The 25781-nt window shown below is 37.4% G+C and overlaps 2 protein-coding genes and 1 pseudogene across 4 annotated transcripts; 2 read left to right on the plus strand and 1 right to left on the minus strand.

Moving 5' to 3' along the window:
* The first annotated feature begins 6916 nt into the window (after nucleotides 1–6916).
* Nucleotides 6917–11888, plus strand: LOC121328328 (annotated as a pseudogene).
* Nucleotides 11889–12523: 635 nt separating this feature from the next.
* Nucleotides 12524–15950, minus strand: LOC121328557 (MKRN2 opposite strand protein-like). Its single transcript, XM_041273286.1, has 4 exons — nucleotides 15610–15950; nucleotides 15136–15185; nucleotides 14408–14570; nucleotides 12524–14114 (listed from the first exon to the last, which is right to left on the minus strand). Exons 1-4 carry the CDS (start codon nucleotides 15933–15935, stop codon nucleotides 13889–13891), a joined length of 765 nt encoding a protein of 254 aa, XP_041129220.1. The 5' UTR covers nucleotides 15936–15950; the 3' UTR covers nucleotides 12524–13888.
* A 255-nt stretch (nucleotides 15951–16205) lies between these two features.
* Nucleotides 16206–25285, plus strand: LOC121328556 (probable E3 ubiquitin-protein ligase makorin-2). Of its 3 annotated transcripts, none has more exons than XM_041273283.1 (8): nucleotides 16206–16324; nucleotides 16901–17029; nucleotides 17414–17718; nucleotides 19581–19897; nucleotides 20959–21173; nucleotides 21693–21803; nucleotides 23678–23822; nucleotides 24523–25285. In XM_041273283.1, the coding sequence occupies exons 1-8, from the start codon at nucleotides 16299–16301 to the stop codon at nucleotides 24670–24672; spliced, it is 1398 nt and encodes a 465-aa protein (XP_041129217.1). In that variant the 5' UTR covers nucleotides 16206–16298; the 3' UTR covers nucleotides 24673–25285. The 3 variants fall into 3 exon arrangements, with proteins under 3 accessions (XP_041129217.1, XP_041129219.1, XP_041129218.1); XM_041273284.1 differs by lacking the exon at nucleotides 16206–16324 and adding an exon at nucleotides 16364–16507; XM_041273285.1 differs by lacking the exon at nucleotides 21693–21803.
* Nucleotides 25286–25781: the final 496 nt, after the last annotated feature.

Raw genomic sequence — 25781 nt, forward strand, 5'->3', positions numbered from 1 at the left:
CTGTAGCCTTCTTCCTTTGTTTTGTTTTTATATTAATAAATTGCACTATGTCATTATGAGGGAAACATAGTACATGCCTATGAAAATTACTGTGAATACGTAAATAGTTTATATAAATGCTGAATGACACTTTTTCATTTAAGACATAGGGTGCAGTTAGCTTCAGTTTCTGTCCATGTTTGAATGAGTTTCTGTAACAGCTTTTTTGAATGAGTCTTAAAACATGGAAAAAAATGGAATATCATAATGAAATGGCAAGGGGTAAATTTGATCAACCTGCTGTATTTGTTTGAAGCATATCACAGCATTGGGGAATCACCCAGGATTTATTTTGAATAAGTGCCCCTGGACCTTCCTTATAGATAAACTATATGCGTGCGTGCGTGCGTGCGTGTGTGTGTTGTATATGCACATTGATGTGCCAGCCTGGTCTTTTCTATTGTGGTGGTAACTGCTTCAGTTAATCCCTTTATATTTACAGGCTTTATTAGTAAAATGAAATAGTGGTTCCTCAAAAACATTCTTAATCAGAACTTTTCTCTGGACTTTTTAAATATATGGGATTTTTATATAATTTTTTTATGTATTTATATTTACAGTAAACTTTGTCTCAAAGCTCATAAGCTGTAATTAAGAACAGCAATTCCTTCAAATTACTTCCACAGAAAATGATCCAATCCAATCTTATGTTTCACAGGACTTGTAATGACATTTTAAGCACTTACTGTACTAACACAATCCTACTTCTCCAGAAGAATAAAGTGGACTATTACTGTTTAATAAGAGAAACTCTACTGATGCTCTAAAATGCATGTTACAGTGTAGGTAATAGAGTACTGAACCAAACAATGTGAATGAAACTAATGCAATGTATTCTAGGAGATAAGTGTTTTGACAAGGTGTCATTTTAGCATCTAGACAAACAACACAGGGAGGGTTGAAGAGATGTTTTTGGTCAGGTTACCCCGTTTACACTGGTTCCCATCTGATACAGTATCTGTCTGCAAACTCTGCCAGGCAGATTCATATAGAACCCACAGCCAATGATTGCTGCTTATCAGTGATGTCATCAGTGCAGTTGGCTAACTGATAGATAGTGATTAAACTTCTATTTCTCTTCTTTCAGAAGTCCATTGAAACCCCCCAAAATCCAGTGTAATTCCAGGTGGAGCTTGGAGTCAAGCTTGGCTGCAGGTGTAAGAATTTGAGGGTCACAACAGTATTGGGCTGTTTGTTCCTATGTCTGATTCTAGCCAAATAAAAAATGAAGTCATTTGTAACTGATCAGATTTATTTAGATTGGCACAGAAAAGGGGGATCTGTGATGGCGTTGAAAGCAAAAAATATTCCATGAGCAAGGAAAAGCTTGAGAGTCAAAGGAAGTTGGTTTTGGCTTCCCTCATGACTGGATTATTATTTCTAATTTACCAACACAGAATGCTGTGAATCAAGTCACCAGTTACTCTTTCAACTCATCCTGCAACCCACTCTTCCAAATACTTAGTGCCTTCATAGAAAATGATGCCATTGCAAAAGATTAAGATATTATGTCCCAGAGGGTCTCACCTGGTAAAAGGCATGACCATGTGACCTGCAGGGTGCGCGAAGGGAGTCATCGGATTGGTTCTGGCACTCCAGTAGGTTAGGGAGTCAAAACCGGCAGTGACCGTTTCTCATCACCGCGCGGTACAACGTCCCCTACTGGCCAGGTGCCCAGTGAGCCTCTGGGTTAAGGGAATACATGATTTACTTGAGTTCAAACAGTGAAAAGAGACCAGGGTAACCAAGACTACTCTCCAATGACAGGGTGGAAAGGGAAACGAAGCAGACGATTGGCTCTTGCAGGGAATGTTGAAAGTTGGCAGATGCAGTGCCTGGACATGATCCTGGTGCTTGTGAGGATGATTAAATGGTTTATTTCTGTTGTGTCAGCATATCCTTAGTTTGTTAGTACAAATTCTCTGTTGGATATATCCTGCCAGATTTCAAATAAGCTCTGCCAAACAATAAAAAAGAAGTATACAAAATAATAAGGGATAATGCTGTACACATCAGTCTGCTTAAGAAATGTTTTACTTAATAAGAGGCTTACAATGTATGCTTTTTGGAATGTGTAATGTTTTTTTTTAATCATAGTTTTCAGTGAATGTATGCATACTTGGTATTAAATATGCACTTGCTCAATACTGTATTAAGATAACATTTTCTATAGTCTTTTGAAGTGCAGCTTCATGAAAAATCTGCTATTCTTGTTACATAATCTCTAATTGTCCAATTTAAAAAGTTACAAAAAATATGTATTTATATGTATTGGTGCTCTGTGTGTACATGGATACCTTTAATATATAAAAAGGGTTGACTGTAACTAAAGCAGTAGAAATAGCCTGTAATACTTATGTCTCATTAAATGAATCCTTTCTGTCACATTCACTAGAATTTTGCCTATATTACAATTTAATAATTATTTTGACTTCTTAAAGGAATAGTGTAATCTGAACATAAACGAATGGTCACAAAAGATGTAAATTGAATTTTTATATTTTTGTTAATGTGAATAATATGGCATATATACCAGTCAAACAACTGGATGGAGGGATCAATTTAGATAACCAAATACCAGAGCTAATCTAATACTGCAATTGTTGGGACTTTATAAAATGTTTATTTGTTTTTGATAACTAGAATAAAGAATTATCTCTATTGCCAAATGTTTAATATAAAAAATTGTATTTCGAACAAAAATGTGTGGATTTTTTTCTTTTTCTATCACACATTGCTTGCTCCCAATGGAGGACACTTTATCTGTGTAAATAAAGTGTCCTCCATATATATATATATATATATATATATATATATATATATATATATATATATATATATAAATAACTGACCTTGGTTTCCTTACTTGGAAAAAAGGTTATGTGTTCTGTTTATTTTAATCCTTTTTACCAAGGGACACCAACTATGCTGAATTATTGGGTACTTAGCATGATTTGCAATGGGTGTGCAATGCTTGGCCCTACCTCATATTAATCCAACACCCACTTGAACTATTAGAGCACAATGTTGTTTTTTTTGGTCACGATTCAATGATAAGGAGGTTCGGTCTCAACTGTAGCAGTTTCAGAAAGAGTGTCTTCATTTCATTTAGCAGACAGGACCCTTGCCATGCCCTGAAGACAACAGGCAGCCTCTGTGCTGATTTACCAGGTCCTGCACTGCAGTCAAACCAAAAAAAAATACATACATTAAAAACCAGTTTTGCTGGAAAAGCCAGACTACATTTTACAATCTTTAAATACCTGATAACAAGTACATGGAAACTAAAAAGGCATATCATGTAATTCCCAAAAACTATAATAAGGGAATAATCCTAAAATCTAGTTCCCTGTTCTACAGGCTTGGACAGGCAGTCTTCTTTAATTAAACCAGCCAGGACAGGCCAGTGGTGCAAGAGATTAACATGCTAGTATTTTCCACCTGAAGATCATGGTTAAAATTCGGCATGCTAGTAAAATGGTTTTGGTTGTGTTAATTTACCATCCCACAATTCACCAGTTTGCAGGCAGTGTCTGGGGACCGGGCTGCCTTGGAGGCTGAGTTACTCCCATCCCACGCCCTGTAAGAGGGCGGAAGGCTTGACGCTTGTAGAGAGAGGTTATGAAACTCATATTGCCTATGTCTATGCTGTCTTTGATCTTTGGATAAATCAGGCACTTTGGCCAAAATTTATCACAGCATATACAGTCAAATAATATTTAAACTAGACTGATGCTGAACCCCAGCCTGGCTTTAAGATACCAATAACACCTCAGGTTTATTGTGGTTTCCCATAAAAGCATGAACTAGATTCAACCGAAGATAAGATAAGTAAAAAGTCTACAAGCAAACTTGTCCTCCTCCCACACACCCCGGAAGGATAATTCTCTAGCTAATAAAGTAAGAATGTCACTCTGACTTCATTGTGTTCGGTAGAATGTTCCTGGGGCTGCTTATGCATTGCATACCCTTGGCTGTGGAATGTCTTTGGTTTACAATCTTAACACTTGATAAAATTACAAAGTGTACAAATGCATACCACGGTGCTTTAGGGAAAAACTGCAGAGAAGCAACATCTGGTTTACAGGGCTGGCATTCTGTACATCATGACACCATCAGCACAAACAGATGTTTACAGAATTATTAGAATTATTGAAATCTTGCGAAATTTAAAAAAAAAAAAAAAAAAAAAAAAAAAAAAAAAACCTCAGGAAACTCTATCACCCACAGCTGGGTTAGCACATGGTTTGGCTCAGCCAGGAGTGTTGGGCACAGCGACAGGACTCAGTGATGACTAAAAAGAGCTGCAATAAGAACTACAGTAAACCCTGTGCTGAGAAAAGACCAATTGTGCTTCTGCTTATAATGGCTTGCAAGTGTTACATTACATCAGGCCCATGTAGTAAGACTTGTTAAAAATTATTTTTGGGTTAAAGTGGTTTTGTTTCATTGCTTTAAAATGTTATCCACTAATTTTAGATAAATACGTTGTATCAATCTTTCTTTTATATAGCGCCTTTCATAGTGGACCACCATCACAAGATGCACAAGATGCAGTAAATACAAGAAAATCCATAATACTTTAAATACATGCCTAATACATGCTATACAGTAAAAAAATGCATAATACATTAAATACAGTGGAAGGTGCATAATACATGATATTTACATAATACATGAAATAGTACATTAAATACAGTGGAGTGTGAAGTTATTTTTTAACAGTGTATATTAACTGGTACGACACAACGTTAACAAAAGGAGGTCTGTTGCTGTTTTACTTCCTAGGTGATGTCATCAAAACACTGTCTTTACGGTAACAGTAATTTCGTTAAACTAGCGTAGTGCCAGATATCATGTTCAATATGTTTGATATATGGGTAATATAACATGTTTCTTTGAAAGCTGCACATTCTAAACCTGTACAGCAAATGGGTATGCATGAACTGGAACTTTTTAGCAATGGTCACTGTAATTATGGTATTTCAATGAGCATCTGCTATTACTACCCAAGATACCTATACAAACAGCAATGAATGGGATATGCATAGATTAATGCAATGTGGGTGTTGATGTGATGGAGAAGATAAAGCTTAATAGCTCAAGAAAGATAGTTTAAAACCAATGTTGACCAGATTTAGACACACCATCTAATATGTATTATGTGATAGACATGCTGACTCTTAATGGAATGGATTTGTTTTTTCCTAACTCTAGATATAGCACACAATGCCTCTATGCACCCACCACGCACATACACGTTCACACCAGTGCAGTGCCAGTCAACACCCTCACCCACAGAAAGCAGACCACTGCTCATACATCTAGCACTAGCTGAGACTCAGTCAATAAACTATTCTCTCAGCTACTGTTTCCTGCGTTCAGTGGCCCAGACCCGTTCAAACCATAAAACACTGCTAACAGTTAGGCTAGCATGCTATCTTTAATATATATATATATATGTGTGTGTGTGTGTGTGTGTATGTATGTATGTATGTATGTGTGTGTGTGTGTGTATATATATATATATATATATATATATATATATATATGATAGAACAATAAACTTTAGTAGAAACTCACTCAGCAAGTCTATGTAATTATAGGGGTTATGTGTTATGTATTTTTATTTATTTTTTTTATTTTTTTTTTTTATGAGAGTGACTTGAATTTAGTAGACTGCTGCCCAGAACTGCTAGCCCCAGGATGTAATTGCAGACATCAAATCCTGAACTAATTCTAGCAGAACCTCTGAACAGAGTCTTTGGGATGCTATAATAACTCAAGTGCTCCATCTGCTGAGAAAGCAGATGTAATGCGACCATAGAACTAATGAAAGAATGCTGTCAAAATAATACCCGACTGTGTTACACGATGAAGGTCATCATTATTGATTCTGCTACCTCATGCATCAAATAAGTAGCAAGCAATTGCGCCTTCAATTTTAACCAATACAATATATGGAAGTAGTTGGTTTACTAGCAGAATGTACATATGCCATTTATTATGATGTTTTATAATCGTCAAACAGTTATAATATATAATATTTCAAAATACATCAGTGATTAAAATAAGAGGATTTTTCTAAGAGACAGCTATAGATTGGGAACCAACAACTGTTTCAAAAGTTTGTTTCTGAACGGGGACTTTTTCTGTAAAAGAACACCGTTTTTTGTGGCAAATATATATATATATATATATTATATATATATATATATATATATATATCTTGATAGAAACAATAAACTTATTTGAATCATCTTTGAGTGAGTCAAGTGTATGTATTAACTCATTGAATAAGGGTCCATGTGTACATTATTTTTTTTTTTTATGAGAGTGACTTGAATTTAGTAGACTGCTGCCCAGAACTGCTAGCCCCAGGATGTAATTGCAGACATCAAATCCTGAACTAATTCTAGCAGAACCTCTGAACAGAGTCTTTGGGATGGTATAATAACTCAAAGTGCTCCATCTGCTGAGAGTCATAGTTTCTACACAAGATAACAATTATATGGCTGCTGGGTTGGGGGAAGAGGTATTTGAAATTATGTAACGTTACATAAATAAAATAATTGGTATAGCTGCAAACTCTATTGAGGTAAAAAATAATAAATGAGATATCAGTTTAATTAAAATGAATGAAAGTTACTTAAGTCCTTTTAAATAAATGTGTATTCTGTCCTTTTCTATTTCTTTTAAAATGTTTTCAAAATTGGGTATTCAAATTTGTTTGGACGGGATATATAATTATGTAAAATAATTCTGTTGCATTTGGTTAAAATGTAGTATTCATAAATTTTTATTTTTGTCTGTATAGGGCTAGAAATGATGGTATGCAGTCTGGGGTAATGATTGAATAGGAAGTACTGTAAATGCAATGGCAGAAGCCATCTTCCACCAACTGAAACGAAGGCCGAAAGTGTATGAATCCTATATAGCGCCTTTCCCTGTGCCCACATCCCAAGAAGAAGCGGTACTAACCCAGCTCAGGGTTTACAGAGCTGAGATTATAAACCAGCATGTTATTGTGAGGGATCCAGAAGAAATACAAGTCTTGTATGAAAGGGTATTATTGTAGTTATTAACAGATGTTCTATAACTTAAAACTCATCTATTGTTCAAATCTGTTTTAAATATAGTATATTCTTTCAATTTTTTAAAGGCTGTTTCGGGAAAGGTATTTTGTCAAGAAGCAGACCTGAATATAGAATTTCGAAAAAATGGAGCGGTAGGTATTTTGTATTGTGTTTTCTGGTACTAAGTTTATTATTAGACATGGAAAGATTAAGTTCTGCTGATAGAGGAGACTTTATTTTTGTTACAGATGCCAATTTTATGCGCATGCCTGTAATTTCTTCTGCCAAGTAAGTGTTTTCATCTATGGTAGCCCAAGGTCCAAATTCACAAAGAATTTCCTGACATTTTTTTTCTAATAAAAAAAGAAAACATTGTTCAACTTTTCTGTTACATTGTTCAAATAAATAAATGCCCCTTAGTTGCTTCTTGCAGGTTTGTAACATTAGCAATTGGTTTTCATATAACCATAATGGTTCAAACTTGGCATGTGGTAACAAACTTTGTTTTGTATTTCTAAATGGTTTTGGTGGGACGACAAATAACCTACTAATAACAATCTATAAATTGTGAGGGGGAACTATGTGATATGTTATACCCTGTTTGAATATTTGCGCTACTTTGTCATTTGTTTTGTTTAGGTACCAGCTTCATTTGGGCTGGGCTAAAGGTGTTCTGCAAGGACAGGGGCTAGATGAAGACTCAATAGAAAAGACCCTTGAAAAATACACAGACCCGGTGGAGCTGTAGTGTGCTGACCGCACCTCCAATAATGAGCAAATGGACTGCTCTGCTGCAGCAGACAGAGGGCAGGCAGAGGGATCCCTTCACCATAGTGACAGAGCTCTGGAACTGTCTCTTTCTGAACTCCAGTCTGGGAGTCCAGAGAGGAAGAAGCCTCAGAGACAAGGGGATCTGCAGTACTATCCTCTGGCTGACATTTATCCAGAGGAGCCAGCAGTGCTCGACAGAGAGGCCCTGTCTACTGTGAAGTGTCATAAGCATGACAACTTGATTATGCATTGTGGGTGCAGGTTGAAGGACAGCGTCATAGCCGACATGATCAGCAATGCGACGGCACCTCCAACACCATCCCTCACCCCTGGTCAAGAGTACGTGCTGGTGTAGGAGGATGAGGAGAATCCCTGTGACAGTGTAAATATCAACACGCTGCTGCACCATTTTCAGTCCAGACCTACCATATTTTACATTTAACTGTAGAGTTGGATTTCAAATATATGAATATTCTTATTTCATGTTTAAAAAAAAAAAAGCTTTACAGCACAATAAAAACATAACTAAGAGGTAAGAAAAAATGGTTAGGAGTGACGTTTGGGACCTGTGGTAAGACCTGTTCTATCATCATTAAGACCATAAGGATTATGTAAGGATTTATTTTATTTCTTTGTCAAACAATACAAATCAATCCATTGCTGTTATTCTTCAAAACTCAAATGCAGTGCTACCTTTTAAAATATCGCCTGGTAAACAGAAGGCTTTGTTTGTTTCAGTCGGGGGGAAAACACCAAGATTGGTCTGCAGAATCAGCCCATTTCGAATTATTGAATACTCCAGCTGAGTTTAGAGGTAAGGGGAATTGTCTGTCCCACATACAAATAATTAGGTGGTAGGCTAGTAGCCAAATAACTATTGTTTAGGTATTCTACAGAATACTAAAGTATTTAATGTAGGCTGTATCTTGTAGAAATCCCAAATTCTAAAGAAGTAGGTCAATTCTATGGGTTCTTCAGATACAAAGAGGGAGCCCACAGAAGAGGATATATCATATGTACAGTATTTGGTTGAAAAAATATGACTGATACTGTAGATTCCAATGCAGTAACAATAAAGCAGTTATGTGCATACTACACTTCGAAAGTACATCATTATCAGTAAATGAAAACATGGTTTACACTAATAGAAAACTATTTTAACTATTATTTGTAGATGATTATAATAATTGCTTTTAGCATTCTTTGAAACTTGAAATACTGACTGTTTGGAATATAAGGGGTGCTTGCATGGGTCAGTGTTGGGTTGTTTTAGAAACACTAATGCTGTAAGTACCTACTTATTTGGCAACTGTTTCTTTGCTACCAATTGTTACTTTCTTTTTCAGGCCTTTTTCTTGACGTACGCTTTGGGATGCTTATCCATTTATTACAATGAGACGCCTTTATGTTGGTTGATGGCATTTCTAAGTCCAACAAGGATTTAATGAATACTCTGTTTGTGTATTTTCCAGCTGATTGATTTGGAACAGAGATTAAACACAATTTGAAGGACAACATGCAAAGTCCTTTATCAGAGATTAGGGACCTCAGAATGTCCAATCGGGTTAAATAAGGTTAATAGCTTCATTTTCAGATACCTAACCTTGTATAGTAGACGCTTACAGTGAGTAAGAAGGATTTATCTGACATGGTTATGTATCTGTTATATGACTGTCAGGCAATCTCGTGTCAGAGGCTCTGAAATTGGTTCCAAGGTCACTGGGCAGACATACACGACAGTGACTGTTTCGTATTTTGTGTTTGTTGAATTTGAAAAGCAGACTCTACAGTTTACATGTTACTCAGTAGTGTGTTTCTATATAGTTATTGCATGGGTTGTATTGTAAGAATTGAATCATCGGGTGTTGCCTTTGCTGTACACTATACTTGTGCTCGTATGTTGTATTCATGTGTGAACTGACATTCTTTCTTCAACATCAGGAGCCTTTGTCCATTGTTAAACTCTGGCAAGTTTTCAGTGTAATTCAACCTTGTTTTAAAACAAACTACATGGCCTACCACACCACTTCAGGGCAAAGGATGGGTGCCAAAAGTTCGAATGAAATATGGAACAGACCTCTGTAGGTAAACCTGCATGGAAACCAGTATAATCCAATAGGAGACATTTTCTGCATTACTTTATGTTTGAGTGATTAACAGTAGTGATGGATCTAACTACTTATTATTTTAAAATGATTGTCTGTAAACAGTGTGTGAGATGACGCACTGCTGAACATTTTCAGATATTTTTCCTGAAGATTTAAATAACACAACTCTCAGTTGCTGTTGAATAATTGACCGCTGTTTTATCTATGCTTTCCTTCACTTGAGAGTCTCCTGGTAACTGACTCCCGGTGACCTACAAACCAGGCACTGGTTTACTTTTCATAAAATGAAAACAAAGGTTGTCTATTTCTTACATGCTGCTTGAATTACTACCTTCTACATTCCTAGATAACACACAATCCTGTCCTCCTACACTGCTGCTTTCGGGAGTCGATTTCTTAGCTTTGGTAGCTACACAATAACAAACATGACAAATGATTATTTAATTGCACCAATTTATTTTTTTGGACAGTGCTGCATCGTAAAGGACCTCCATTTTACCATGCAAGGTTTGTTTCTCCGAAAAGCACTGTTAACCTGAATTGTGGGGAATGAATTACCTATCCTACCTATATGCAGGTATGAGCCATTCAATTCTCCTGCCACCCCCTACTTATTTTAACATGCAACTAAATGCACAATTCATTTTTTTAAATAATTGTGGTCAACTGGACATGCAAGACAGGATTTTTTTTTGTTGGTAGTACTGTACATAAGTAGAAAATATGCACGATCCCAGAAATTGTTTGTTCAGTCCAGTTTGTAGTAAAGTATATGATTTGATTAACAGATTGGGTTGCACCATCCTACCTTCCTGTCAGTGAGAAAATGGAGTCTGCCAACAGCGTTCTCTTCGAAGGTCTGATGCCCAGGTTGTGTTGTTCCTCTAGCTACTCAGTCATGGAGGTGGTTGACGATTCTTTCCAAGGAAAACCACTCAGACCGTTCAGCTGGAGGTCCCTTGCTGCTCTCAACAGAATCACAGTTAACGTTTCCAAAGTAACATAACACGCAATAGTGCTGTGATTTGCAATTTGTTAAAGTGACCACACCAGAATGGAAAATTAAACTATAATATATATGTCAAGAGAAAATTGCTATTTTTAATTTTACAGCCAAGAGAAAACGAGTTGCTTTGTGTTTAGGCCCTGGGGGTCACTTTGTGTTTTTTGTCTATCCAGATTTATGTAATGCTGTATAATTTAGCTGGGAACAGGTCAGTTATTGTTGAGATCAGTTTTATTCCTTTCAGAAAACAATCCTTTGCCTGTTTTGTGTTCCTCTATAGGCCAGTGCAATATTTCTTTCTTTAAATAGGATGTTGGTTCTGTTCTGTTCTATTTTACTTTCAGGAGCTGTTTTGTTGTGTGGTTAGACCGTCAGATATGACAGAGGAGGAAATGTCTTCCCCAGAATGTATGAACAGAATCAAAGTTCAGGTGTAATAATTTTTTTTTATTGTACTAGTAAAGGCTAATGGTGCAATCCCAAGGGGTTCCATTGCCAAATAATTGTTTTTAAAGAGAGTAGTGTATCACTCAGTAATACGCATACCAAAGACTCTCATAATTGTGTTATGTAATGTTATATCTTAAATTATTATTTTTTTTTTGATTGGTTGAATTTTGTGTTTCAGGAGCTTATTGTGAGTCGCTGGATATCTTCACGAGAACGTACAGAACAAGAGGAGATGTAAAACATTGCAGAGTGGTGGTAGTGGTGGTTGTTGAATTAGGGCTTCAAATTCACACTCAGCATGCAAAATACTTCTTGTGGGAAAAAAACAAGTTTAAAATGCTTATTTTAAGTTTCAGGTATCTGAGTTTGCATCATTTTGGTTTCTAAATAATATTTCAAAGCTTATTTTGATTAATTTGCAAAATAATAGTTATCTGCTTGCAAAGTGTACTTTATAATACAGAATTAATAAAAAAAAAAAAAAAAAAAGATTGACTAGCATAAATTGTGACATGTATTCAAATTAAATACAGTGTGACTTTAACTTATATTACATTTATTATAAAAATTGAAAACCACGAGGACTAAATGAAGGATTCTGCATTTGTGAAAAGCCTGCCCTGGACAAGCTGACATCGTATATCTTGATGTATATTTAATTCTTAATCCGCTAATCGTAATGGACCATTTGATTGAAATCAAGTTTTATCGGTTTTAATTTACTCGGCGGAAACTTGTGACAACTGATATGTCATTGGATGATCAAGAGCACTTCACTTGCTGTGACAAGGACACAGGACCCTTGTTGGACTGTTCACAGTCACAAAAGAAACGTGAGCAATCTATAAAACACAAGTGTCATTGTGACTGGCAAAAATATCTAACATGAAATACAGTGTCATTGTGACTGGCAAAAAAATCTAACATGAAATACTGTACTACTTTTATGGCTTCCAGTAGACTTTTGTGATATCAAAATATTATCTTTCAAATTTCTCCAAATGGAAAAAAAAAAATAATAACTCTTATTAGAACCTCCTTGCCATTTCTTTCCTTTGTGATCTTACTAGTTCTACTCCTGTGATAACAGTTCAGAATTAGGAGACTGAGAACAAAACTACTCCTGCATATTAGTGATATAGCTTATAACGTGACCTACTTAAATAAGAGCATGAAACACAAAATCTGTAAGGAAACTCCCACTTGTCATAAAAGAGAAAAACATGTTATTTGTTTTATTAAGGGTACATTAACCTATTTCCAGATTTGAAAGGCAACTTTTTTTTTTTTTAATGCAGTATGTAAAACAAATGTATTTACAGATTGCACAGTGTTAACATTAAGGTTAATTTTGTAAAAAAAAAAAAAAAAAAAAAAAAAAAAAAATCTAATTCAGTGCTGGGCTTTTCAGTGTTCTTTTGCATTGGCAAAACAAATTCTTTGAACATTGCACATGTGTTTCTGTTCTTTTTTAAATCCTTTTCTATGTTTCCTTACTTAAATTAGCATCATCTCTTATGAATGGTGAAACCACGAGAGTGTGACAAGTTATAATGAGCAGCAATTCACTCTTTTATCGTGACAAACGTATTACTGGTATTGGATATCAGATCTGGCTGCAGCAGCCCTGTGTTGACAGTATTTGAAGATGTGTGTGGTTTTAGAGATGGGACAATGGACCTGTCAATCTTAATCAATCAATTAGACATAATGAACTAGGAAATAGGGCATAATCCCACACCTCTCGTACATATAGATCTCTTACTCCCCACCCCTAAACATTGTAGTTACTAAGGTCATAGTGAGACCACACTATAAAACTAAGCACATCCCCTCATGAAATCAATTGTACCATCTCTTGAAACCACAGATCAGATTCAAAACCCTCATTCACGTTGACCCTGTGAGACTCCATGCTCATTCAGTTCTCCTTAGATAAATGCAACATCATTCAGTTCATTCAAAAGCATTACATTTGTATAGCACCTATTACACAACCACAAGAAGGTTCTGAACACAGTGCAGCAGTCACAAGCAGGTCAGGTAAAACTAGGTTAATTTGTAGTTTCATTTAAACACAAGACCTACATGTACATAGCCACTTTCGATATAACTAGTACAGTGTTACCTAGCCTAGGCCCACTGTTAAGATAGTTCAGATAATATTACAATAAATGTTCATAACAGCAAGAAATATTTTTGTAACTGCTGCTGTAAGATTCAAACCACTCCAACATGAAATCATACAGTACACTAATATACAGTGCTGTACATTAATGTGCTCAACTGACCCGCACTGTGGTCTCAGCAAACACTGCACAGTTACACCAGAAAAAAGCATTAAACACATACTGTCAGTTTTCAGCTTATTGTGGCTGACAGTGATTTCAATGCATTCCTACCCAGGGGAATGTCCACTGTTTAGATTGGCCTGCAATTCAAACACAGTTGTCGTTCTCTCTTTGGGAGCTGTCCACAATATAAAAAGACTTATGGGAAATCTCCTGATAGAGTGTGATGTATCTGGAAGCCCTTCTCGTTCTGGGAAGAACAAACTTCTCTGTGAAGACAGTCTTCGTTAGCTGCCGCTTTCCCTGCGTGGCGAGCAAACAGTTTATAAACGTCAGGGCGTAGGTGTAGCAGTTGTGTTCATGTTCTTCATATCTGTAAAACACAAGACATGCAGTATAATGGACTTTTGTTACTAATGAGTCAGTGTTGTATGAAGTGTTTCAACATGTAGGTAGGTCAGTTGCAATCCTGCTGTTACCAAAGGCAGCACCATTGATTGCGTTTTTTATTTGGCTTGCAAAGTTATACAGGAGATTGTAGATGATAGATGTACAGAATTATACTCCATGAAAGGCTAAACTTGAAATGTAATATAATAAACAAAAACACCAACATTGACATATTAATTTTAAACTAAAAAGCGAAAATACACTGGTCTTTCTAACCTTTGAGGATCCCACATGTCAGTCGATGAGAACTGCTCCAGGTAGTGATCCCATTGGTTTATTAGACTGTACATATCAGGCTGTACCAGGGGGATGCTGACAGACTGCTCCCAGCCATGCTGGTCTCTGCAGACTCCAGCCTCACTATAATTATACACCACACCTGGAAGAAACAAACACACACACACACAGTAGTACAGTGAAGGAATATATATTTCAAACCAGTGCAGATAGTGTTATTTCATTCGCTAGACAAAAAATATTACTTGACATTTAAGAAGACTGATGTAAAAGTTGATGAATGTGTTCCATGTAGAGACTATAGGGTAAAACGTGTAAGAAACAGCTCAAGTACAGTGATGGAGGAACTAGCCCAAACGTATCTGCTTGGATAAAAACAAAGGAAGGGTGACACAACTATGCATTAGCAAATTATTCATATATTTGTTATTAACCAGTTAGGTACCAAATCCATTTGTCTTTGAAAAAAATCAGAATACAAGCTGTATTTATGTAATTCCATAGATACATTACACTTAGACCTAACTTTTGCAGTTAATAAATGTGGGGCTATCATAACAATTAAAAAGAGAACATTTAAATAACAGTTGGAGGAAAACGGCGCTTAATGGGTTAAACTTTATTAAACAGGTGTCAATAATTATACTAATTTCATCTGTCTCCTGTTTAATGGAATTGACTAGAATTTAAGAATAAAATGCATTTACCTTTAGTACTTGTGATTCCCACATGAAGATCTGAACTTCCATCATACTCTCTGTGAAAAAATGTTATTATTATTATTATTATTATTAGTAGTAGTAGTAGTAGTAGTAGTAGTAGTAGTATCTTGTCAGTACAACACAAATAGAATACGTGTTGCTAGCTATTATGAAAAAACATAGCTAAATGAATGAACAATGCTAGATTCGTGAGAGATATCAGTTGAATTAATCATTTGAGTCTCATCATCTTATCACATTGTGGCGCTGTTGTAAACTTCTAGGACAAAGACACGCCTAGAATTAATGTTTGTGAAGTTCCAAGTAAAAACTGCCTGTGCTCAAACTGTAACAAAGTCTAATAAAGAGTCGGAAGAAAGCCTGCTACTGCAAAGTTAGGGTTTAGCTAAAATATTAATAGTGTTAGTGTAATAATAATAATAATAATAATAATAATAATAATAATAATAAAAACCCTACCTGAGAAATGTTCCTTTGGTAGGCTTTACCAGAAATGAACTTGTTACCTTTTGTCCGTTCATAAAAGGATTAGGAATACTGACAGGTGCTTCTTCTAGCCTCCGAGTCCTGGAGCTTAAACTTTCCCGACAAACAGGGCAACATTCCGGGACAGAAAAACAGTAAATGTCCTTTCCACAATGACGGAATTTGATCACGCCGGCTTTGTCCATGTCCATTTGGAACGGGCTCCTGTGCGCTTTAGTGGAACTGGCGATACGCACTGAACACTGTAACAGGTGGCCTGTGGTGGCTCCGAGGAAGTAATGTATCCTTGGTGACGTCATTCAGGAGGACATAGATTTAACCACACACACACAGCCCAGGGTTAAATATGATATGCCGTCAACAGCACAGCGGGCTGAAATCATTCATTGTTTTTAGTTTTGTTCGACAAAATTAAGATTTCAGCATCAATTAATTGACCTAAATACCCAAAACATGTATGATGCACTTTTTTTTCTTAAAAAAAAAACGTTACAGTCTTCGTACATTAATTTACTAGACCGGGAAACGCATTTGCTAAACTGTCGGTTGTCATAAGCAGAACCTTTTTTTTATTGAGTCCGTGATTTGGAAGGAGTGGTTGAAGGTTGCACCAAAAGTAACTGGAGGAGCTCAAACATTGATGCACGTATGGAAGACGCAACATGAACACAAAGCAAGTCACCTGCCGGTAACAGTCGTTATTTCAACTAAAACACGTTTCTATCCCTGCTTTCGATTTACAGAATACTTACTGTAATAGACAGATTCTCGTAGTTAGAGAATATCTTACTTATGAAAGTATACGGATTCCAATTGACACCTTGTTTACGATGTGCGTTCTGCCAGGTTGAATACCATGCCCTTGTTTGATGTACGTTGCTGAAAACGACCCGCAAGTTCATTTGTTTCTCCCAGTACACGTCTGTTTATATAGTTTATGTTTACTTAATGTGTGAGCTTTGATTGCTGATGTTAAGTACACTAGTATAAGCTTAATTCTGAAGCATGTGTCCGTCCTTTTAATTTTAGAATTTAAGACGTTTTGTTAAAAATAGTGAACATAGTTGATTGGAAACTAATTTTGGAGTTTATTTTAGGTATAACGTGAACTCTGTAGTTCTTTTTTTTAAGATATTTTGGCTTCAATTCATTAACGTTGTTATTGCAGTTATCTTTTCGCTGCAAGCTTTGTTGCTGCGTTTTTTGTTAGTGTCAGGTGACTTATTTTAGATAACAGTTGTCAACATTTTTATATATTTTTAAGGTATTTTTTACATGGTGTATGTCGTGAGGGGAGCAGATGTTTATTTTCTCATGATTTAACTACAAGCAAGCCATCCACCATCTGCAAATTCTTCCAGAAAGGGCAGTGTGCCTATGGAGACCGTTGCAGGTAAGGAGTTCTGATTATGTCCTCCTGTCATCTCCGTTGTACATCATCTCTGATTATGTCCTCATGTCATCTCCCCATCACTGAACTTTACATTGGCCCTGGTCTCATGTAAGAAATGTGATCATTATTGATCAAGCAACAGATGCAATTTCCAAAACACAGTGCATTCTGAGATCGAAATTAAGTTCAAGGGAAAGGCTGCTGTGTTTTGGACACTTGCTAAAGTGCGTTCTGGTTCAATTTTAAAAGAAATTACTCTTAGCGAAGCCAGAATTGGAGTTTGAACAGCACACTGGGGTCAATTTACAGTCATTTAAGAGCTGGAATCTGCAGTGTAGAATTTACCTTTTTAATATGGCTTCTTGATTTGAATTTCCCTTGTAGGTATGATCATATTAAACCCTCTGCTGGAAGGGGCATAGGTGTCCTTGGGGCAGAAGGAGAATACAGCAGTCGACCTCTTCCACCAGTTATCCCACAAAGCTGCAACATTGCAGCACCCCTCATTGGAGGAAGCCACATTGCAGCCACCGGCATTGGTGGAAGCAACTTTGCCATCCCAGTCATCGGGGGAAACAGCATTGGCATCCCTATCCTAGGAGGAAGCCACATTTCAGCCCCAATTATTGGCAGCAACCCAGCAGAAACTGGGCGACGTGGAAAGAAACCACTGGTGCTGAGGGATAGAGGTGAGTTTCGCTACTTAAGGTTCTCCTTCACACTGCTGCAATACGGTGCAATGCAACTGGTTTTTATATAGCGCCTTTCACAATAGAGGTATCACAAAGCGCTGTACCAAGAATAAGCCATATCGAAAAGGAATGTTTTTATCCTACTTTTAGTGAGTCAGCCTGGTGGATATTCTCAGGGAGTGAGTTCCAGAGTCTGGGCGCATAATTAGAAAAAGATAAGGGACAAGGCGGAAGGAAGAAACAGAGAGCAGACCCGAGGAGTTGGAGGAACACAGAGAGCTACCCAGAGTGTACGGTGTCACCAGCTCACGAATGTAATCTGGACCCTACAAGCCTTGTATGTCAGGATTAGGGCATTAAAATCAATTATTTGCTTTACAGGCAGCCATTGTAAGGAAACCAAGACAGGGCTAATGTGCTGCCTTCATTTTGTACGAGTTAGGAGGCGCGCAGCGTAGTTTTGCAGGAGCTAAAGTCGTGACAGGGTAGAGTCAGGAATGTCTATAAAGAGAGTGTTACAGTAATCAATCCTATAAGAGGTAAAAGCGTGAATTGGGATCTCTGCATCCTTTTCAGACAGCATGGGCCGGATTCTAGAACTGTTCCTAAGACATTTTTGTAAGTGCACGGATGTGAGAATCAAAAGAGAGCTCAGTGTCAAAGATAACTCCAAGATTCCTTGCTGCATATATAAGTTCAAATTGATTTGATTAAAGAACAGCGAGTAAGAGGAGGATTTTTTCAAATGATGCCTGGAACCAATCAGCATAACTTCAGTTTTACCTCAGTTAAGCTGAAGAAAGTTGTTATTCATCCAGGATTTAATGTCACTGAGACAAAGGGAAAGAGCAGAAGAAGCGTGTTCATCAGAAGGATTAAAAGAGAAATAAATCCGAGTGTCATCAACATAAAAATGAAAGCCCATGTTATGTTTCTGGATTACCTGCCCAAGAGGGAGTGTGTGTAAATGCTGAAAAGAAGTGGAGCCAGGACTGAACCCTAGGGGGACCGCAGAGGTCACTGACACAGAACCTGAGGAATAACCTCCCAGTGAAACAAACTGGCACCTAGAGGAAAAGTAAGCTTTAAACCAGCCAAACACTGAGCCGAAGATACAATCGTCAGATTTGAGGCGGTCTCTCTGTATGTGTGTTTTCTAGCAGTTAAATATAAAAGTGTGTGTGTCTGTGTATATATGAGAGAGAATACACTTGGGATGAATGTTCTGTCAGTATGGAAAGAATACAGTTATAAGGACTCGGATAATAGATGCAGGAATTTTATGGTATTCAATGGCTTTAAGGTATTTTTCTTCACATTTTTTGAGCAATGTCTGAGTTTGGTCAGGTTTAATTCTAAAAATAAACATTGTAAAACCCAATACCCTTTTCTATTACCCTTGCCAAGTGTCAATAAGAACAGTGCTGTTGCATATAATCTTTCAACAATCTACTGTGAGAAGAGACATAAATCAACATACTTAAGCACACCAGTACTTAATACTCTAAGAGGCAAGCATTTTATATTGAACTGCTTCAGACATTTCCCTCTGGCTGCTGGAAAATCCAAAACATCTGTGGCTGCGAACTTAAGCTACAGTTGTGTAATTTCTTTAACCACTATATTTTAAATTTATTTCAACCAATTAAAAATATATTAAACTGACACTAGAGGGCATAAAGTTACTATTTTCACACACTTTTTGTTTTTAAAGATAAAATGGTGATGACAAGCAAAACTAGCTTGGTCCAAACAGGTTAAATCCTATCTCTGTCACATCGAGAAGAAGCAGTGCTGTAATTGTTTTAAAATTAAAAAAATAAAATAAAATCTGCTTCTTTTTCTTAACTTTTCTTCAGCACTGTGCACTTCAGATGAAAGGACACCGCAGTACAGAGTAGATGACTATAAGACGCCTGAGCCTGGATGCTGGGGTTACCAGGATGAGGCATTAAACATCAAACCTCATTCTTATCTGGAAGCCATTCGAAGCGGGCTGGAGGATTCGACTGCTGGCAGCTCTTTTGCAAACCCCCAGCAGCTGTGTCCTTATGCAGCTGCCGGCCAGTGCCACTTTGGAAGCAGCTGTGCTTATCTGCATGGAGAGGTGTGCGAGATCTGCACGCTGCAGGTGCTCCATCCCTTTGACCCAGAGCAGAGGAAAGCACATGAGAAGGTGAGGAGACCCATGCAATGAGCTTCAGGCTGCACATGAGGGGGTGATAGATATCTACAGCCTGAAACCTCCAGCTATAAATTATCAAGCAAATACAATTGCCACTACAGGGTGATTAATAAACAATGCCCCATATAAAAAAAAAAATATTACCGAGCATGTTTATAATGGAGCTCCGCTGTTGGCCTGACACATTGTAGTTTGTTGATTAGCAAAGACTGAATATCCAGAATGACAGTCGTGATGTTTAAACCTTCTGTCCTAGTTTTGTCCTGTAATTGGGCAATGTTTTTCAGTGTACCAACTGATGTTTTGGCATGTTAGATCTGTAAATCGTTTTTTAATCAAAACCTTGTTCAGCTTTTATTTATTGTGGCAGCAAGAACAAGTTTAAATGTTAAGATTGTTAACTCACATCAAAGAGCTACTTAAAAAAAAAAAAAAAAAAAATCTGTTTATAGTTGCATGCTGGTGGGATATTGTCCAGAGGACACCTACTATTAAGTAAAACCTTGTCTAGTTTGCAGTTTCTCAGAAAAGATGAAGTGTATTGGAGGAGGCTGCTAACCACGTCTAAAAGAAAACATACTTATCTTGCAAAGAAATGTGATGCTATCTTATTTAAATGTGTTTCTTCTGGCTGCTGCTCTTGCAAAACTGAATCCTGCGTCTCCGTAGCACCAATCTGATGTAGATAAATACAGATGCATAGAAGCTGCCGCGCCAAAGAAAATATGTTTTGCACTTTAATAGACAGTGGCAGATGTTTTTAGTTAACTGTTTTTGAAGCAAATATTTGTTTTTAAACACAAGTTTTCACTACCCCAAGTTTACTTTTCCGCAAAATTGATATTTGCTGTGGAATTTACCTTGGAATATTCTAAAATTGATGGATTACTTTTTTGACGTAGAGATAGACCTATAACACATTTATTTTTGTAAAAGTACATATCAGAAATGGATAGATACTGGGATTTTGTTTTGGATATTTAGGTTGGAAATGTTACATACCCCCACCTCCCCCCATTTTTTTTAACCTTTTTGTTGCAAACAAACCCCAGATGTGTATGGTGGCATTTGAGCTGGATATGGAGAAGGCGTTTGCCGTGCAGTTCAGCCAGAACAAGGTGTGCAGCATCTGTATGGAGGTGGTGTACGAGAAAGCATCGCCCTCAGAGAGACGCTTCGGAATCCTCTCGAACTGCAATCACACCTACTGTCTGCCTTGCATCAGACAATGGCGGTGCGCCAAGCAGTTTGAGAACAAGATCATCAAGTGAGTGCTGTGCCTGCAACACATTTCGTAACACAAGGCAATGCAATGGCGGGCTTTAAGTTGGCGTTGTCTTTGTTTTACAAGATTGCTTAATTATAGTTTGCTCGCTTTAGAATTAGCTTACAAGAAAGAAATGGCCGATCACCACATCAAATTTATGGTATGGAGCATCACCATCCTCATCCAAAATTAGTGACACGTCCTGTTCTTTTTCCCCTTCTCCACTTTTAAAAAGAAATTTGGTTCCAAAATTAGACTAACATTTTGATAAGAAGTCTTTGTCATTGTCTTTCATGTTGTGTCTTTTGTCCAGTGTTACAGGTCTAAATAACACATTCATAACCAGTGCGAAGGGAAATGGTATAAAGTGGAGTCAGGAAATGCTATGAGACCAGTGAAACTGAAAGGTTGTAAACAGAACTTGTATGGAGTAAAGGCTTGGAAGACAGACAGGGATTTCGGCATGCTTTTATTGACTAATGCTCAGTTATTGTTTCTGTACTGATGTGTTTTGGGTAGGTCGTGTCCTGAGTGCCGTGTGGTATCGGAGTTTGTTATCCCCAGTGTGTACTGGGTAGAGGACCAGGAAGAGAAGAACAGACTTATTGAAGAATTCAAAACAGGAGTGAGGTAAGAGGATTCACTGTATCCTCTTTAGAAAGTACTGAACCATATCCACACCAAAGAAAAAAATAATTTAGAGGTGCTTTAGTTGCTACAGATTAAAATCATCCTAATGTAACTTTTGAGCAAAATAAGCCATCCTCCATAGGCTAAAATGATTCCAAAATTACCTGCTTTTGACTGGAGAGGGCTTTGGAATGAGATTTATCTTTAAATCCTTTTTTTTTTTTTTTTTTTAGTAATTTTACTGGCACCCAAAATAAGTATATATGGATTAAGTTCTATTTGTGCTGAAAAAATGTACAGAAGCTAATTTGGCTATTATGCATTCACAAGGAAGCACATTCGGAATTCTAATGTACTGATCACTTATGAGCTGTTGGTTTAGTTCATTTGTCCTTCATGGCCTTCTCATAAACCCTTATTCTAGGTGCATTCTTAAACATAGTTTTGTTGTTACAAGAAATTTGCATCGATCAGTGCATCATAGAAGGGAGGCAGCAACCTTCATTGGATAATGTTCCAGAACACTTTATTGTTAGGCCTTTGCGAAAAGAAGTTCAGATTTAAATTTGTAATGCGAGGCATTGTCACAGATAGCTCTTACTGAGTTCCACATTCTGGCTGAAGGCTCTTCCATCATTGTAGATTGTGTCATGTGAGATTGTGGTTAGCATTGCCAGTGGAAACATGCGTAGAATTTACTGAGGTGTGCTCAAGGTTAACTGTGCCATTTAACCACCCTTATCAAAATAGAATCAGAAAGGTCACTGCAAAGCTCTTGGCAGGACTTCACTGTGTTTAAGTGTCTTGCATTTTTCCTTTCTGGCTTGGGAGATTCATTTTTATTTGTGACACATTTATGTATACCTGGTTGCAGAATTTGTGATTTAATTTACTAATCACTTTAATTTAAATTAATATGCACTGGTATTTCTTTTTATGAAAGTATACCTTGTTTTCAAAACCACAATACCCTGAACATGTGTTTTATAAATTGAATATGCAAGTGGTGTTAGAGGGTTAAGAATTATGGTTCTGTAACAAACAGCTCTTTCATGTTCAGTGCACACTAAACTTTGTACCAAAGTGCCCTCAGCCGCTGTGTTGAATCAGTACCATTTCAGTTTTACTGCTGAAGAGCCAATTTTCTTATTCCACTGTGGATCTTTTTTCTTTGCAGCAATAATGTATGTATGTGTTTTGTTTCTGTAGAGAGGGGTGGGGTATGTTACTCTTCAAGATTTTGTATTTACATTGTTCTTTTGGCAACCAGCAGAACACAAATATTATTTTCACTGCTATTTCAGTTCGTAATAAGTCTTTTACTGACCAGCACACTCACTGATGGAATTGAGCGGTTAGCAGGATAATCACTAACTCAATAAAGCCGTTCCAGTTTCACAGTGATATCAAGTTTGTTAGGAGCTAGGCCAAAAAAACAACTTTTGAACAATCTGGCTTTGTTAGCCAGGTTAGTCAAAGTGTTGAGGGGGGGGGGGGGGGGGGGGGGGGGGGGGGGGGGGGGGGGGGGACAGCATAAAGGGGGGGGGGGGGGGGGGGGGGGGGGGGGGGGGGGGGGTGACAGCATAAAGGGGGGGGGTGACACATTACACACGGTAATAAATACATTAATATATAACATTGTTAAAATACACTGGACGTGCAAGTCATTATAAACACTGTAAACCACCCCATGGTGAGCAGCCATTGGAAGTACAGTGAACATGAGGAATGAAGAAGCATTAGGAAGACTCTCTAAGAAAAGTATTAAAGGTGACTCAGTCTGGAAGAAGAGTGGTTATTTTTTTAACACTTGGTTGAAGTGTCAAAAATGGATAAACGTTTACTCTGTCATGCGACTCCATGTTCTTTCCCAGCAAAAAGGCCTGCAAGTACTTTGACCAGGGAAGAGGGACATGCCCGTTTGGTGGAAAGTGCTTTTACATGCATGCTTATCCGGATGGGACGAGAGCCGAACCTGAGACACCCCGCAAGCAGATGAGTTCAGAGGGGAGCGTTCGGGTAAGATCTTCTTGTATGCATGGTGCAGGACCCAGCAATCCTAACCACAGAAGCTTCTAGATATACACTGTGATTCACTTGTACATGTTGTATTGTACATGGTTACCTGGCTACTGAAACCCCCTTTTTAACTGTAGTTAAAACAGAGCATTTCAAGGACATTGGATCGGTCTTAGGTCTTTGGCGGTTTTGCATGAAATATTTAGATTCAGTGTGAATGTGATGACTCAGTCATGCTGGGTGGTCTATCGCTACATGTTGTCAGTTTGTGGACCACCCACTTCCCTTGTGCACTAACATGAAAAGAGCAAAACCCATATTTCAGAAGTGCTATTATAAATGTTTTTTTGGCTAACACGGCACACACATTTGACCTAGCGCAATGCTGTTTTATATGCGTCATTAAAATTCCATTTTCATTGTTCACAGAAAAAAAACATTATTCCAAGACAGGCTTCACAGGCTGCCAACAGTATAGGCAACCACAGAGCAGGCTTAATTGCTGCCTTTACCATATCTCGGTTTCTGAGCCCTCGCTAAACAACATTTTGATCTTTTGAGTTGCTAATGGTTAACTTGATCATGAAGTTGTGTTTTAAAAATGCCAATTTGTGTAGTATGCAATAGGTTCCTGAAATCTGTGCTAAAATGATTTATGTAGATGAAATGCAGTTTACACGCCCTTCCTTTCCCCCTGCAGTTCCTGAACTCTGTGCGGCTGTGGGATTTCATCCAGGAGAGGGAGCACAGGGGCGAGCGGCAGCATGAAGACGAGGTCTCAGAGCTGGGGGAGCTCTTCATGCAGCTCTCGGGGGCCGACCAGGAAGCAAGCGTTACCTCCACACAGTGACAACTGCGAGCTGGATGAAAATGAACAACCTCTCTGTGTTCCTGCTACCTCCAGCAATTTGGTTCAAGAGTTACATCTTCATTACCAAATGTCAGACCTGTTAGTTAATACAAGTACACCTAGATATTTGGACTATGTTAAGATCCAGAAGAGCAGCCTCCTATAGTGAGGTAATAATAATAATAATAGTAACAATTGAAAAAGCTCCTGTGACCCAAATGTTGGTTTTGGAGTCATTTTTCTAGAATATTTTGCTAGACGCATATATAAATATTGGGAAAACTTCCTAAAATTTAATTTGTTTGTTTATGCATCCATTATTTAAATGTGTTAAGTAACTGGCTATATATATATATATATATATATAATTAAAATGTGGTAACTTTAGGGTGACACCATTTCTGCAATAGTGTTTAATAAACTTCCTTTAGCAATGAATTTCTAAGTAAAATTTGCATAAATTCCTAGAACTTTTTTCCTTTGTAGACAGCCCTATGTATGACTAATTAAGCATCGAGACAGTGCTTACTTTGTTTTTCAAGTGTGTTAATGTAACGTTCACTGACTGCGAACAAAGATTCCTCATCAATAAATTCTGAAGTGCAACATTTTAGATTTTGTTCTGCAGTGTTGACCTTTGTAATTATAATTTTAACTGTTGTGTAAAAATGGCAAGCCTTTACAGCATCAGTGTCTAATTGTAGGGTAAAAAAAGAGCATTGTACTGTAGGGAAAACAAAATGTCCTGTGATGAAGACAAAGGACTGTTTAAAGAATCACACTAAACTGAGTTGCTAATATGTACGTGGTGCAGTAGTGTATACTTACTGGATGCAGAAAACTTGTCCAAAAATGCATGACTAGGGGGATTTAATAGTATAAAAGGATGGTCTAGGGTCACTGGAACCCCTTTTCTGTATTTGTATCACAGCTTTTTATTAAGTTTCACTTCCCATATTCAGCAGAACTCTGAACCTGGCATTTGCTGAAATCCACCTCTGCCGTGTGTTTTTTGAGCACTAGAAGAAGTGAATAAATGGGTTACTCTGGCAGTGTAGCTGTGCTTGTGTTTAACCTCCTCTTACCAGGGTATAAGTATATTTTAGAAT

This window comes from Polyodon spathula, chromosome 16 (assembly GCF_017654505.1).
Source record: "Polyodon spathula isolate WHYD16114869_AA chromosome 16, ASM1765450v1, whole genome shotgun sequence".
Lineage (NCBI taxonomy): Eukaryota > Metazoa > Chordata > Actinopteri > Acipenseriformes > Polyodontidae > Polyodon > Polyodon spathula.

Bases quoted from the DNA above. Each gene is read 5' to 3' on its own strand.
- LOC121328556 (XM_041273283.1), top strand. From the start codon at position 16,299: ATGAACACAAAGCAAGTCACCTGCCG. The intron at 16,325-16,900 runs GTAACAGTCGTT...TATATTTTTAAG, and splicing joins ACAAAGCAAGTCACCTGCCG to GTATTTTTTACATGGTGTAT. The intron at 17,030-17,413 runs GTAAGGAGTTCT...TTTCCCTTGTAG, and splicing joins GCCTATGGAGACCGTTGCAG to GTATGATCATATTAAACCCT.
- LOC121328557 (XM_041273286.1), bottom strand. From the start codon at position 15,935: ATGACGTCACCAAGGATACATTACTTCCTCGGAGCCACCACAGGCCAC. The intron at 14,571-15,135 runs GTAAATGCATTT...TGTTTCTTCCAG, and splicing joins GGGAATCACAAGTACTAAAG to GTGTGGTGTATAATTATAGT. The intron at 14,115-14,407 runs GTTAGAAAGACC...TGTGTTTTACAG, and splicing joins GACATGTGGGATCCTCAAAG to ATATGAAGAACATGAACACA.